Source organism: Falco rusticolus, chromosome 6 (assembly GCF_015220075.1).
Source record: "Falco rusticolus isolate bFalRus1 chromosome 6, bFalRus1.pri, whole genome shotgun sequence".
NCBI lineage: Eukaryota > Metazoa > Chordata > Aves > Falconiformes > Falconidae > Falco > Falco rusticolus.
Window position 1 is genome coordinate 17465585 of NC_051192.1, and position 16481 is coordinate 17482065.

Genomic DNA, 16481 nt, shown 5'->3' on the forward strand with positions numbered 1-16481 from the left:
ATGGGTGCTGAAATAACTATATATTAATCTCCTGAGACACGCTTTCATTCTTCCTGGGAATCCTGGGCACGAGTGTAGGATCCTAAATGACACACAGCAGGGTACCTGGGTGACACTATCCTACTTTTTCTGCTTCCCTGTTCCATTTTATAACCCAGATACAAAACCCTTATGCCTTCTTGCCCACTGCTAATCCGTGGGAAAGGAAGTGGGTGATCTCAGCCTCCTTCGCTGTCCTCATTGTGGTTGCCCGTTCCCTTGGCAATCGAGATTGTGGACAGGACCAGACTGAGTTGATGTCCTGACTGCAGAGTCCTGGCTTGTTTAATGGCATTTGGAGTATTTGAGAATCCAGCTGGCAGGAGGCCCTAGGCCTTTCACCCAGAAAGAGTCTTGCAGGACTGTGAGGACTGCGTGAGGATGGGCTCATTGCATGGGCGTCCACCATCCAGAGCAGGGATGATCCTTGATGAAGCCACAAGGACTGACAGTTGTATCGTGTCTCTCCCTTCTCCTCTCATGCCTGGCTGGTTGCTCAGAGCCCACTGGCACTGAGGTTTACCATGAATTTCTTTCTGAGAGATTGAAAGCTGTTGCTGTGGCTTTCTGCTCCCTGATCCACAAGCTCTTCTGTTCTTTATTGCACAGCTTGATAGAGCCCATAGAGAGGCTGAAATTCCTCAGTGCATCATTATCTCTCTGCAGGCTATTACAAGAACAACATCAAGGTAGCTGTGAAGACCATGAAGGAGGGCAGCATGGACCCTGATGCCTTCTTGGCAGAGGCAAACTTGATGAAGAGGCTCCAGCATAACAAATTGGTCCGGTTGTATGCGGTAGTGACAAAGCAGCCGATCTACATTGTGACAGAGTACATGGCCAACGGTAAAGAGCCCCACTGAGTTTTTTGTTGGGTTTCTGCAAAATCAGATCAATGAGCCAGCTGGTACACCCTGTGCATAACACTGGTGGGGATGAGGGCATTGTACTAGATCTGTAAGCAGAAGGACTAAGTGATCCAGAAGTTTGTTTGTAGGACTGGAAGGGACTTCCTGGGTGTTGAAATCCTGCCTCTTGTGGTCTCCTATTTCATAGACTACTTCACAAAATAGTGATGCTCCATTTGAAAAGTATTTAAAGTTCTCATCTCCACTGTCCCTACTGGAAGTTTGTTTCAGATTCTTACTTACTTCTCTCATGGTGAAATTTTCCTCTCTTTTGCCCCTCATATATAAAGGCTTTAAGTGATGAATGCTCAGCTGTTTGCAAAATTCTGTGCAAAATACAAGGGAGAAATGGGCTGCATTTGGGAACTTTCCTAATGGAAGATGCTCCAGCAGACACCCATTGTGGTTCCTCATATTTTCTCTAGGATGCCGGCAGATTTGTTGCATATATATTCCAAGCAGCACCGGGGAAAGCAGGTGTATAGACTTACTCAGAAGAGTTACAGCAGTCTCTTCTCTTTTGCAGGGTGTTTACTAGATTACTTGAAGTCAGAAGAAGGAAGCCAACTGAATCTCTCAAAACTCATTGATATGTCTGCTCAGGTTAGTGAACAGTCTCTAGGAAGCAGACAATATCATGATGTGTTATCGCCTCGGTGAAATCCTTGAAGTCTGTCAGAGCTTTGATTTCCTGGAGAAAAACAGCACCTCCTGGTGTGCTCTCTTAGGGTTTCTCCCTCAGCCCTCCGTGTTGATGTGCATGTCAGCTCAGCAATGCCCTACCGTCCTTAGGACAGCCTCTGGGGAACTTAGTACAGTGCTAGAGAACTGGGGTTTAGGTTTGGGGTTTGGTTTGGTTTGTTCTTCTGGCTTGTTGAGAAGGAAAATTTTTTTCTCTTTTTTCAAAAGGAAGAAAAAGCTCAACAAAGAGACTTTCAAAGTAAAGACATGCTGGCTTTCAGCAGTCTTCCTTTCTGATGATTAGGCATAAAGGCTGTCCTGACCCTCAAATCTGGGAATATTGCCTCTTCTGAGAACAAACTTTTACATTTGTAGGGTTGTTTCCTGCTAAGCATCCCCAGGCTGTAAATGTTAATAGTTGCATTTCAGTCCGGAAGTGCATCTAAACTCAAACAGGTCAAAGTTAGGGAAACTGCAAGCAGAGTCGCACCACCAGAGAAGCTGTGGATGCCCCACCCCTGGCAGTGTTCAAGGCCAGGCTGGATGGGGCTTGGAGCAACCTGGTCTAGTGGAAGGTGTCCCTGCCCATGGCAGCGGGGTTGGAATTAGATAACTTTACAGTGCTTTCTAACCCAAACCACTCTATAATTCTGTGGTTCAATGATCTTGGCCACAAGTTGTACATGAAGGATGAGATTGGCAAAGTCACTCCACTTTGGTCCTAGCCAGTCTGGCTCACCCAAAGCAAAGTTAGGTTAATTTTTGAAATACTGGGGAAAAAAATGTAAAGCATCAGCATCGTGGCTGAATACAGCTGTTTTGATGTTCAGGTCTAGAATTTACACAAAAGATCACTCAGCCTTTCTGAGTCAAAGTGATCCTGAGCAAACAACATGTAAAAGATGACCACCTGGTTCCAGCCATCATACAGAGTTATTTTGTAATGTATTAACAACAGGAGAATCTTAATATTTGAGTAAATGTTATATGAAAGCAGATTTTCCTTCTTGCTTTAACCAGGATGAAAATATTTAAATACTTTAAAGCAGTATCCCCATCTGTCATTTTTATTTTCCTCTGCAGCCCTATGAAGGGTGCAGAGGAACATGTTTCAGTGTCTTCCCTCTTCACTACTGGTATATCTTCCCTATCTGCAACTTTATCTTTGTTGTCTGTGAGAGGTTATGGAGCCAAGTGTAACCTCCCTGTTTAATATCTTTCCCTTCCTTCCTTCCTTCCTTCCTTCCTTCCTTCCCTCCCTCCCTCCCTCCCTCCCTCCCTCCCTCCCTCTATCCTTCTTTCTTAATCTTCCCACTTCCCACCTTCCCTTTTTCATTCTTTCATCCTTTCTCTTGAAAGTTATAGCCTGTGGTTTGTTTTAAATTCCCATTGATAAGCAGAATGGTCCAAATCCATCCATATTACAAAGCCCTTGGGTTTGGTGGGAGCAGTACCCCAGAAATTGGCTTGATGTGTTTCTATGTAAGAGGCAAGTGCTTGTAGCCAGAGTAATCTGCACTCAGGTATAATGACAGGGGTGACTCAAAGCAAAGCTGCTGGCCAACACTGTGCCCAGCTTTGAGGCAGGGACAGCAGATGTTAAGAGTACTCATACATTTATTTAACACATTATAACTTGCATTGAGCACGTGGAGTAATGAAGCATTTCCAGGCAGGTGGGTGGAAGCATCTGGGGAGAGCTCAGTGATCTTCTCTGTCCCAGGCACGAGTGTGTATAGGTCTGACAACACACTGGCCACAGGAACCCCTGGGAGAAACCTATCCCAGGGCAAGTTCATGTACCCAAGCCTCCTCTCTGAGTTCAGGGATGAAGCCTTGGATGTGATTGCATGGCATGGCCTCAGGTGGCCAGAAACCCATCCACTACAATGGTCAAACAGTCCCCACAGTGGACATCATCACCAGGGTTGAGCAATTGCCTGTGGACATCACCTCTTTATAGGCACCTGGAAACACTCACCCACCCCTCACACCCCTCTCACATCCCTCCACCCTCTTTGCAGGATCCTGCACCATGCACCACTTCCAGGACCAGGATAGTTGAACACAGACCAAACCAATACACCCCAACAATATAATAACCCACAGAAGCCACCTGCAGCACATGGGGTAGGAAGGATTTTGCCCATCCCTCAAGGCATGGGCTTCAATTGGAAGGACAGCTTTCATCACTACCCCTCCCACACCAGCACCACCTCCCCAGTGCAGGGATTCAAGCACTCACTGGGTAGCTCTGGAAGGAGGAGGAGGAAAAGAGCAGTCCCTCGAGCTATTTTGCAGTCTGTTCATCTGAGGTGTCAGGATGACATAACAGCCCAACAGGCACCCAGTCCTCTTGAGTCCAATAGCATCCGTTGGAGTTAAAATGACAACTGTCTGGGCCGATGCACTTGACCCTGTGGTCAGTCTTGAGGGTACATGCTCAACAGCACAGCTGGAACGGGCCCATCACTGGGTACTATCTCATTAACATCAGGACAGGAAATTACATCAATTCTTCCATTTTCCACCACAGCAAACAGCACTTGCGCTGAAGGGGTGTTGACACAGGTTAGAAATGCAGCTTTGGAAAGTATGTGTTAGTATCCTGTTTAAAACCACATGTAAGTTGAGATGCTGATGTGAATCTGTATGGAATGGAAAATTGCTCTGCCCTCACCCACAGACGCATAAAAGCTTTAATAGGTACTAACCATTGTTAGCAGGGGTTGCATGCATCCACTCACTCTCCTGTCAAATGCCTAACCCAAATCTGAGGCTCAACTGATAGAGCAACTTTGCAATCTCTGTTTTCTACATCCCCCTGCACCCCACAATAAAACATTGCAGCCTACGTTTATAGAGGTTCATCACACACCAGGCACCTGCCCAGTGCTGCTCCCTGCTCTGAGGACCTAAACATTGCAAGATGATCTTGGGAGCAAGAACCTCCCAAAGTGAAGTTTGGAGGTGGTTGAAGAAGGCAGCACGTGCCCAGGACAGGGCATTTCTCCAGGGACATACTCTCTATCCCAGTCATGTTTCTATGGGTATCTGGGTTTTCTACTCTAATGCATCCTGTAGGTATCAGAGGGGAGAACTGTCTTGTGTCCTGGGTCCTAGTCTGGTCTCTGTTTTATTGTGGAGGGATCTCCAGGGGTCTCCTCCCCCCCAAAAAAACAGATCAGTGAGGGATAACAGAGGAGGATGCTGAAAAACATCTAGTTCTCCTCCTAGATCTAGACTTTTCCACTGTGACTGAGGGACAGACTAGTTCCTTGTGGTTGTTTTTTTTTTTATTTTTTTTAATTCACGTATTTAACCTGGAGCGTTTGCGATTAAAATCCCAACTAGAGAGGAAAGTCATGTGGCAGAAACTGGGATTCCAGTGATGTGGTTTCAGGTTTGCTTCAGCTTTCTGCATCTCGCTGAAGCCACAACTCACAGCTGTAACTTCTGAACAAAACAGAGGGTGATGCTTCTGTTCTGCTTGACTTGTCTGCTTAAAGCTTTGGGTGGCCGGATGTACGCTGGTAGAGCTGAACATGTGCACACATACACGGGCAGTATCTATTTATTTATGTATGTATGTATGTCTACCTGTTTGGCTGTCTGTTGATCTATCCATCCATCCATCCATCCATCCATCCATCCATCCATCCATCCATCCATCCATCCATGAGGCATGTATGCATGTCCATGCACATGGAGGCATGTGAGCAACCCTGTATGCATGCTGTGCTTTTGCAAAGGTGGGTAAGATGAAATCAAGTGAACTTGTTGTCATGAGGAGGTAACTGATGTAGGTGGACTCTTCCTCCTCTCCTAGGTGGCAGAGGGAATGGCATACATCGAGCGCATGAACTCCATTCACCGTGACTTGAGAGCCGCCAACATCCTTGTCTCAGAGACGCTCTGCTGCAAAATTGCTGATTTTGGCCTGGCCAGGATCATCGAGAACGAATACTTGGCACAAGAAGGTGGGTATCGTTCCCAGCATTGCCTCACCAACACATTACCCTTATCTCTAATTCTTTTGCCACACAGACATGCCAAGATATTGGGCATCCAAGGGCTGGACTGGGACCAGGCACAGGGCAGCACTGCCAGTGGCATGAGACCAGAGCCTCCACTGCTGCTGTTGTCAGCGCTCAGGCAGCAGGCACAGGGCAAAAGAGCCAGGTATTGGGTCCTAGGAGAAGCAGCAGCACCTGAGGACAATAAAGAGCAAGTGAGGTTTGCAGAGGGAAATGAGAAAAAAAGTCTTTTGGCACTGTTTGGGGGAGTCCTGCTGAATCTCAGGTTGTCTTACTGGAGAAATTCGACCTCCGCTAAATGAAACCTGCTGCCTGTCCCTACGTGTCCACAGTGAGTCAGTCTGAAGGGAAGGAAATAGCATTGTAACTTGGCCATCGCATTGCAGAGGGGAGCGGGAGCCACGAATCTGGACCCCAGTGCAGTTTCCAGATGTCGCAGGCAAACAGCCCAGATCAGATCAGGTCCCTTCCATAACAGAGGGACAACTTACAAAACGTGGGAGAAAGTTTGCAGCTTGGTAGGTGTTTCTCAGGGGAACAGAGTACCTTGAGCATCTGAAAAAAAACCCGAATAAAAAAGGCATTAAAAAAATATATTTCCCTTTTAAATGTGAAATTTCTTCATTAATCCACCTGCAAAGCCAAGCTTCTTGCTGGGACTGAGTATCTGAACTCATGGTGAACAGGAGAGCATGACCATGAGAGGTGCCAACTGGTTTGGCTGGTGCAGAGGTCTGTCTACAGACTTTTGACAACAGGGTTAAGGCGATTAAGTCAAATTCCTCTGGTGGCAGCTTTGTCTTTGTACTTTCTCTGTACTGACTTCTGATTCTGAGGTCAATTCTGAGATCGTGTCACTCAGATTGCAAAGAGACTTCATAGAGCATCAGGGAAACAAACAGAAATGAGTGAAATAAAACAATTAAGTCTAGCTTAAATGGCACTTACCAGAAGATTTTAAAATTTTGGAAATCTGTCATCCTCTAGAGTTGGGATGAAGCTAAAATTCCCTATAAAAATATGCTGGGGAAAGCAAATTGAATAGATTTATTTTTTTCTTATAAGATAGGAAACTTTTCTTTCACTTTCATAGAACCATAGGATGGTTTAGGTTAGAAGGGACCTTAAAGACCATCTCGTTCCACTCCCCCTGCCATGGGCAGGGACACCTTCCACTAGACCAGGTTGCTCAAAGGCCCTTCCAGCCTGGCCTTGAGCACTGCCAGGGATGGGGCACCCACAGCTTCTTCTGGCAACCTGTGCCAATGCCTTACCAGCCTCACAGTAAAGAATTTCTTCCTAATATCTAATTTATATGTACCCTATATCATTATAAAGCCATTCCCCCTTGTCCTACCACCACATGTCTCCCTGGAGCCTTCTCTTCTCCAGGGGCTGAACAACCCCAACTCTCTCAGCCTGTTTTCATAGGAGAAGTGTTCCCAATTTGCTGTCCCAAAATACTTTATGATACAAATTATACCCATTCCAAGATATAAAACTATTTCAAAGTATTAAAAGCTGGCAAATGTAATTTGTAAAATTTCATGAAAGGTTACTGTGAGATTGCTGCATTTTTTAAGGCACTTTTTAAAGGCATTTTTTATCCATAAGAGAAGTTTTAGTGAAATCAGTATAATTCTGTTAACATACCCAAAGGAGCTACACTTCCAGTGGAAAACAGTTCCTATCAGCATTTTTCCAGCTAGTTTTAATCTGAAATAACAACTTCCCCTCTATCTACTTTGAACAATTTTCACTTCATAGATTGCATTTCCAAGCCTCGGCAGCCTACTTGTCAGAGTATGATGTGCAAGAACAAAGGCAGTTATTTCACACACTACATTTTGGCTTTCAGTCCTGAAGGGATATCTACAAATAAAAATGTGGTTTCCTCTGCAGTCCTTAACACATTCAGTTCCTGCTTAAAGTGGTTTGGGGTGAGGTTTTTTTGGCCTTAGCTAAACAGAAATTGCAATCTTATGGTCATTGTTGTCTACAGTGTGCAAAACAAGAATTTGGGAGACAAAGTAAAATGAGATTTCTTTTGGTTTTAATATACATAGGCAGCTTTAAGAACTGGAAAAATAGTATTTGCTGTATTGATTATACACTTTTGCTGAAAACAGCCCCCTTCCAATGAGTGATTTTATACAGAATATGATCCTACTGTTGTTGCCTGCTAATAAAGCCACTGGAGGCATTGACTTTGAATAGCACAGACACAGAGTTTGGGCTACAGAAACCCACTGATCCCACACATCAGGTTGCTACCTGAAGAGAGAAGGGTCTCTGACGAGAGCTGCTTGGTGCCCAAGGGCTGCGGTAGGCATTGCTGATCCCAGCATCACGACCTGGGCACGCATGGCAGTGGTCAGCCGTCCATGCTACCATTCCTGGCTCCATTCCTGAGATCCCATTGCTGAACATGTAAGAGACTCAAAGGTGCTCTAATACTGTGGATTCGTCTAACTTCATCAGTAAAAATGTTTACCTAGAGTTTTTTAATATGCATATTATCAGTTACCTAAGGCATTATGCTTTTTTCATTATTTGGCCTCCTCGTATCAGTACCTATGGTTGTTTATAAGTATATACATGTGAATAATTTTTTTAAGATGAAATAGCCTTGAATGCAATGGAGAAAGAATGAAGAAAGGCAAAGACATGCCAGGTAGAAATGACCTTTTATTAAAAGCAGGAGATAGGCAGCAATTGCCTTATCTCCCTAACTCCATGGTTTGTTCAGTAAGTCCCATCACAGCCCCCTAATACAGCCAACAGCCCTCAGGACCCCAAGCTAGGTTTGGGGAGCTGCTCACCCATGTCTGTGGGAGCAGAGGGAGATGCTGTACCTCCATGTGCTATTTCCCTTTCTTTCTTCCAAACAGGTGCCAAATTCCCAATCAAATGGACGGCGCCAGAGGCCATTAACTTTGGAGTTTTCACCATCAAATCTGACGTGTGGTCTTTTGGCATCCTCCTGACAGAAATCGTAACCTATGGCAGGATCCCTTACCCAGGTACAGCGCACTGTGAATACAGGATGAGTGTGCATCGACTTCAAAACATCTAAAAAGTTTTGAAGGCACATACCCAAGTGTGCACATGCCAGACACACACGCTTGTCTATTCATGGGAGCCTTTCCTAGGCTCCCACGAGCCTCCAGTATAACCGTGCAAGGCAAAACTTATAGAGGGGAGTCAGGGAGGGGACAGAGGGGTGGAGGGGGGAGTGCAACCCTGAGGAAGGGGTGGTTCCCAGGTATGGCTCAGCATTGCAGTCCCTCATACCCTCCAGCTCTGCCTGGATGTGAGCTACTGGGGAGCACTGAGCTTCCCCCCCAGGGTGCTGAATAACTCCTGATGGTCTGTGTTTCCTCCCAGGGATGACCAACCCTGAGGTGATTCGCAACCTGGAGCGGGGCTACCGCATGCCCTGTCCGGACATGTGCCCTGGCGAACTCTACAGTATCATCCTGAAATGTTGGCGAAACAAACCTGAGGAGCGACCAACCTTTGAGTACCTGCAGTCAGTCCTTGAGGACTTTTACACTGCCACAGAGAAGCAGTACGAGCCGGAGCCTCTGCAGTAAGCCACCGTCCCACCAGCACCTGGGGACAGATCTGGAGGAAAGCCACCATCCAGTGATGGCTCATTTCAGGCTTTTCCCTTTCTCCTATGTGCCACCAAAATGCATTTGGAGATGGGGAATGAGGAGGGACATGAGGGAGGTGGATGCTGCCAGCTCTGTGGTTATCATGGAGACTAAAGTGGTGGCTGAGAGCTGGCACAGCTCCTTCCTCATCCGCCTGGGAGGTCTGTACCCACTTTGCAGACATCATCTCTGCCATGAAGGACAGCAAAATCCCTTGTGACCCACCTGGACCAGAAAAGCCCCTCAGCCCTGCAACTGCAGCCCCTGGAAGAGGGGACCATAGTCAGGGTGAGGGTATGGGGGTGCACAATCTCTCCCCGGCCTTCTGATGTCACTGCCTGCAATACTACAACCCCCGTCAATCCACGGACAGGGGTGGGAACACGTTCTGTCTGCGCCTCCTTGGGTCACACACCAGGCCCCCAAGCTCTGGAGCGATCTCTTCAGGTGGTGCCATCCCTCTGCCCCAAGTCAATAATAAAGAACTGGATACAAGCATTTCCTGTTTCTTTATTTGGGTGTCAGGGTGAGAACGGGTGCCTGTGCTTCCCATGCCCACCCCAGCCCATGGAGGAGAAGGGGTGAGGCCATGGGGCTCTCCGGGCAGTGCGGGGTGATGCTGGGGTGGTACCCCGGGCGGGAAGGGGGGATGCCTGGGGGGGCACGTCACCGACCGGCACAGCCAGCTCTGGAGAGATGTTCGCGATGTGGCCACGAGATGTCCCTCCTTCCCTGCTTCTGGGTGGGAGTTAAAGTATCTATATTACAAGATCTCTAAAAAAATACACACACCTCGCCCCTTGCTTTGCTTGAGCTCTTCACTGCACAAGCCCCTGATGCAGCATCAGCTCATCATGCCAGTCCCACTGTGGGTCCTGCTCCGCACCCATCACTAAGAGGGTTCAAATTCCCTGGTTTCTGGTGCATCTCTGACCCACAGCTCCGGTGGGAATGCCCACATCAGGCTGCAGGGTGCTTTCTACTTTTGCACATTGCACTGGGTTGGGGAGTGGAGGATGAAGGAATGAGGCACAGATGGCGCACTGAAGGGGTGTTAGGAGTGAATGCCAGGCTGGGACCCAGGTGGACTCTCTTTCAGGTTACAGGCTGAACAGCATCTCCCCAGGGTACTTGATTTGTTGTTTTCTACCCCTTGCACCAGATTTTGAGTCCTTCTGCAGAGGGTGCTTTTCACTGTGTGACAAGGATGCTACGAGACAACAGAGATGACCCATGTGCCAGTAAAAAATACCTGACCACCACCAACACTGACAGAGAGTTACCTGCTGCAAGAGAGTCTAGAAGGAAAAAGGAGGGGGAAGAATCATACCAAATCTGTAGGGACAACCAGGCTAACAGCAGCTACATTCAGTCCAAGGTCTTGATTTGCAGTGCTATAACGCCCGTCTGTCACCTGTGACCAGAGAAAAGCCCCGACCCTGATGCCAGCATCACTTCCCACGTACTCCTGATGGGACAACATGTTTGTGTCGGCGTGAACAGCACTTTGCCTGGCTTCAAATGCTGTTCATGCCTCCTTTGCAGACCCTCAACTGAGAGAAACAGCCTACAGGGGCTGATTTAGCATTCACCAGAAGCCAAAGTCTCTGGATATGGTTGGTTTGCACAGCTTGGAAATGTCATTCCCTGCATCTTGAGGAGGGAAGGAGGCTTTAACAGCAGTAAATAAATGTCCCAGACACAGGAGGAAGGGGACTGGGTGAGATGATCCAGCCTTAGAAATCCTAGGTGTGGTGGAGACAGCCCAGGGTGTCCAGGATATTTTCACAGGGCTGACAAATAGAAGTCTATGGGAGACCTGCACACCTCTAGGACCGTACCTGGAGCCGGGTGGGAAACCTCAGGGTTTGGAACAGAGCATCAGACACGTGTGTTCAGGAGGTGGGATTTCACCCAAAGTGTCCAACCCTGAAGATGACACAGTCCCTGGTGTCTCACAGCTCTTTTCTTATCTCACCCTTAACACATCTGATCTGCAACTGCTTTCAACAGCAGACCCATGAGCAGCTTTGCTCCTCATGGAAGAAGATGAGGTTTCCACCCAAGCATTTCTGTGAGCCATAAGAAGTCATCCTACGTGTCCTGATTTTGCCTATATTTTGTGTGACCAGGGCCTGGACACAGCCCTCTTCATCAAATCAACAAACCTTGTCCACCCATCTCCATCTTCACAACCTGGTTCCTGGGCCCCGTGAACCCAGTGCTAGTAGGTCCTAATGCTGATTTAAGATAAATCAGGCTAGATGCTATGCTATAACTATCTAAAACTATCGTGCTAGAACTATACGAAGCCTCTTTCAAACAAAAAGTCATTTATTCAATAATTTCACTGGAGTCGAAGAAGCAGTCTTTCCCCCTGCTTGAACTTCAGCTTGGTCATTCACATGTACCAGGAACTCCATGCACAACCAGCAGATTTCTATTAATGAGATAACACATTGCAAATAAATACAGATGAAAGACATTTGACTCCTTGGATGTAAATATTTTACTGAACTGAAAACTGTGGATTGTTTGCACTGGAACAAACCAGGAAGAAGAGTTACAGGGTGTCTGCTAAGCACTTGTGAATTGCATTATTGCCCAAGGCCAAAAAGTCAAGTATTGTAGCTCAAATTAGAAAGGAAATGGATATTTTTATAGCAAATAACAACACGTGGCTGAGCCCAGAGTGAGCATAACAAAGAGACTGCAAGCTGTGCTTCCTCTGCACTGGACACCACAGCTCTTTTTTGTTCATGCTGCACAAACATTTGTTGAATTTTGTTCCCTGCCACACTTGTGATAAATGGATGGGGAGACATTCACCTGGCTTCATAGTCACTTGTGCTTCCACCATGAAACCATTGCAGAAGCCACTGGCAACTCTGTCTTTGCTTAGGGAAGTGGGGCTGGGGGTTGCGCCACCAGCTGGAGTCGCTACAGGTGGTGCAGGGAGACCCTGAGCTCTGTGTGCAGCCATGGGTTTATGCAACAGCCACCAAAACCACTGGAAAATGGACCCCACAGCTCCACCACAGCTGAGGTCATTCAGTTAAGGACAAAAGGACCTGCACTCTAGTCTGCACCCTGGACATGTACCCCACGGACTTCAGTCAAAAACCTAGGTGAGAAGTGGGATGCTGCCTCCTGTGAACTGTATTCCAGGGGACCAGGATGTCTCCAATGGGCCCAGCAAGCTCTGCAAGAGCCTCTTCATCTCCATATCTCCTGGCAGCCTAAGAGGTGTCTTTTCACCATGGGTGAGCTCCAGCCAGAGGCTCACAAGTGAGTCTTAGAGCAGAAGGAAGGTGGTAAAAGTGATCCAGGTTCTCAAATTCCGTTTGTGATTCTTGAATGACCTGCAGCAGGGACCCTATCGTTCACACAGACAGCTCAGTTACAAGGACCCTGTGAAGCTACCCAAGAGCCTGTTGTTTATTTTTGTGCAGGCATCAGCCTTTGCAAGGTGTTTTCCAACATAAGAGGCAATCCCTGCCACATACAGAGCATGAACTCTCTGAATGGCCCAGACACGGATTAAAAGGGGTACTTAATGATAGGTATCTTACATAACAACCAAAATAGTCCTCTCATTTCTTCCCCAGGTGCCAAGTGGTCTTTCCAAAGATCACTGGAATGGTCTTCCTAATTCTTGTAGGGAAAGAACCAGACCTCCATTATTGGTCTTTGCTACTGCTTTCCCATGCAGCCTTGGTCCTGTTACTTCACCCCCATTCTCTGTCTGAAATTTTGCCTGTGCAGTTAGTATCTAGTCTTCCCTTGGTCTTGAGTTCATCTGTATTAACACTGTTTGCAAGTGGTTTGAAGCTCAGGAGGGAAGGTTCTTCTCATTTCTGGTATTTCTCAGTTCTCCACCCCGCAGAGGTAGAAATATCCCTGTGGCTGCAGTGCAAAACCTTCTCCAAGCTATAGCTGTGCACTGTGACATCTTAGCAAGGCAGACAGTGTGTCTGAAAACTTGGAGCCAGGGCCAGGGGGTGAGACAGGATGAAAAAAATGAGCAGGTGATCAGAGTAGAGAGGTGAGAGTGACACCGAGAGCAGAGGAAAACCAGTGAGAGGGCAGGGCTGTGGGAAGCAGCAACACTGAGGAAATCAAGTGGCTTCTCTGATGTCTAGTAAGATGTGAACTTCAGCTGAGGTTTTTCTCGTAACCCAGGCATTCATAGCAATGTGGATTTTCTCATGTGCGATAATAGATTAAGCGTAGCATAGACTGTAGGTTTTCCTGAATGTCTTTAGGAAGCTGGGTTAAAATCGGAGCAGGACAAGATTTGCTGAGATGGAAGAACAGAGCAGGGGGAGGAGGGAGCACATAGCCCTACCCATGCGATAAAGACTAAGGGCTTCTCACATAAGGCTTCTCTACCTTCTTTTTCCTCCCTGTGCTATATTAACACCCTGATCTGCCTGACTCTGGCCCACACTGCAACACTGTGTGTGCAGGACTCAGCCATGAGAGGGTTAAAGGGGGAAAGTCCATTATGTTTCCAGACCTCTGGCTAACAGGGGAGCTGGTACCCTTCTTGGGAATGAGGTTGCCCAGCAGAGAGAGGTCTGCATCTACTTTAACAGGCTGCAGCTGGCCCCTGGAGCTGTGAGGTGGGCTTGGCTGGCTGGTGTAAAACAAAAGCAAAGCCGCGATGTATCGAAGTCATGTCCTGGGAAATGAGCTTTTTGCAATGCCATCCCACGCTAGGCTCATTAGTTCCTGAGAAGAACAGCATTGGCAGGCACAGCCTCACCAACAGTGCACGCTGGCATGTGCCAGGAGCTCAGGACCTCTCCCAGAGGCATAAAGTGATGATCCAAGTGTCACCGCCTACTCCATGCAGGACAGGGTGCCTGAAGCTTGCCACGCTGCCACCAAAAAGTGAGTCGTTGGCCCCAGAGAAGGAAGGTGGTGAGGAGCCCTCACCTTGCTCTGTTTTACCTCCACCTACACATGACAGAGTAAATATCCCCTGGCAAATACTGCAGAGCTAACAAGGGCATCAATGGCCTGCCTGGCTGAGCTCTGATCTCCAAGCTGTGCCACCAAAGGGAACAATGACCATTTTTTTTGCCAGGAGGGCCTCCTCCCTGGCCAGGGAGCTAGCCTAGTGCTTACAGCCAAGGGAGACTTCATCTGGCTTGCTTCTCCAAGAAGAAGTCTTGGTTCAGATCATCCCCATCAACCACTCAGTGCAACATCGCATCTCTGCCAGCAGCCAGAAAAACCCTCCATGGATAATACGGATCAAGGGGAGCATTTTCTTTATACACCCAGGGTCCACGGCTGCTCCAGAGAGGTTTGTGGGATATGTCAAAGACTCTCTCCAGTCCTGTGGGGTTGCAGGCAGGAGGGCTGGAACTGTTTCTGGATGATTGCCCATCCTTCAGTGATTTACGTCAGCTGTTATGGCACTGTCCCTGGCTTGGAAAAGTTTATAAATCACTGGTTTACTCTTTCTGCTCTCCCAGGGCTCTTGCTGTACCCTTCCCCTGTCCTGCCCATGGGATCTGCAGTTACCCACCATTGGACCACAGGCTGTGACTTGCCATGGGTCCCCCTTTTCTAGGCTGCTTTCAGACCTCCTTTCTCCAGAGTTTCCTTCCCCATCAATCTGTTCAAGGTCACTCCCAGTTAAAATTAGCAGCTTATTCAACATTGGAGAGAAGGGACAGCCAACTTCTCTGGCCTGCTCGCAATCCTGGGAGCTGTTGTCAGGGGATCCAGTTCCGACTCCCCTGAGATGAGGGAGCCGGCGCCTGCCATCCTCACAGTCATAAGCAAAGGACTTGCAGCCAGCTCACCCTCTCTGCCTTAAATCTGAGCTCCAGATCTGTGCCAGCAAGGAAGGAGGAAGGAGCATCTCCCCGGAGCCTCCAGTTCCCACCACCCTCCTCTGAATGCCAGATATCACCCTCATTGTACCCAAGCCAGACGTTTTACTGGTCATAATTGTCTCTGTGATAGCAAAAGAGTTCCCCCAGCCTCTCAAACCTATATTTAACTCGTCCTCACCTGATCCCTCTTCCTGGCCTTCTCATATTTCTTTCCTTTTTTTTTCCAGGCAGGCTGAAGCCACAGGGTGGAGGTAGCAGAAAGGCAGCCATGGCAGGGTGATGCAACTTTTGCTGTAGTTAGTTCCCTGCCCTGCGTTGAGGATGCTCTGGGGTGTGATGTCTGGTCCACCAGGAAAGAGTGCAGATGGTAAAGGGAATCAGGGCCTCAGTCCCAGCTTGATGTGTAGCCCAGGAAAGCATCCCCTTGCCCTACACAGCAGTAACACTCATGTAACTTGTCCCTTTGTAACACATGCACTGAAATTCGGTCCCAAGGAGAAAGAGCATCCTTGTTTCCCTGATGTATCAGTCAGGCCATCTCCTCTAGGCTGAACTCAACACTGAATTCAAATATTGGTGTATGAACCACCAGTAGCTGATGTGGGCAGCCGTGATTGCAGAAAAAAAGGAAATTACGTGCACCTCACTAGGAGGAGAATGAGTGAGCATGGCAACCCTACCTTTGCACCAGGCATCTGCGAGTGAAAATCCCTGTGGTGGCACTCCTTGAAAGAGTCTTCAAAAACAAAGGTGTTTCCAACATCAGGAAGAAGCCAAGAGAAACTAACACCTAAACTTTTCCTTATCACTAAATGCCACCTGAAATATGAACAAATCCAAGATTTTCACAGAGAAAATATGCTCACTTGAAGCTGTCGAGCAGACTCTTGGGATCAACAAACGGCCACAAGAGAGGGGTAGGAGAGGTTTTGCCACAGAAGCTAGGGTTTTGGTGGAGTTCCTGGGACAAAACCTGGATATTCGGAACGCTAAATTCCCAGCCTAGTGGTTAGTGCCCTGGAGAACAGCTACCAGGGTGAAACTCCCATGCTACAAATCTCCTACGCAAAATGGAAGAGCTGGAAAGGATGAGATTAAGAGAAGCTCTCCTGGACTAGCAGAGAATCATCCGCTGAGCCCTTGTCCTTCTGGCAGCACTGCTGAACCTGGTTTCACCTGGCTTCTGGCCACCCAGTGAGGGAGGAAGGTGTCTCTTGCTGTAGCCCTGATTTCCTGGCCAGAAGGGTGAAGATGGGAGAGGTATTATGTTCTTGTGAGCCTCAAGGAAATGGTCAACTGAGGAGA

At 47.8% G+C, this 16481-nt stretch overlaps 1 protein-coding gene across 2 annotated transcripts in view; it reads left to right on the plus strand.

Annotated features, from left to right (window-relative positions):
• The window catches only part of BLK (BLK proto-oncogene, Src family tyrosine kinase), a 45710-nt gene extending 35888 nt beyond the window's left edge, over positions 1-9822 (plus strand). For both annotated transcript variants that reach the window (XM_037392827.1, XM_037392828.1), the window contains exons 9-13: positions 706-885; positions 1474-1550; positions 5458-5608; positions 8557-8688; positions 9053-9822. In XM_037392827.1, coding sequence (XP_037248724.1) covers positions 706-885; positions 1474-1550; positions 5458-5608; positions 8557-8688; positions 9053-9261 — 749 coding nt within the window. In that variant the 3' untranslated portion in view covers positions 9262-9822. The remainder of the gene's footprint in view (positions 1-705; positions 886-1473; positions 1551-5457; positions 5609-8556; positions 8689-9052) is intronic.
• Positions 9823-16481: the final 6659 nt, after the last annotated feature.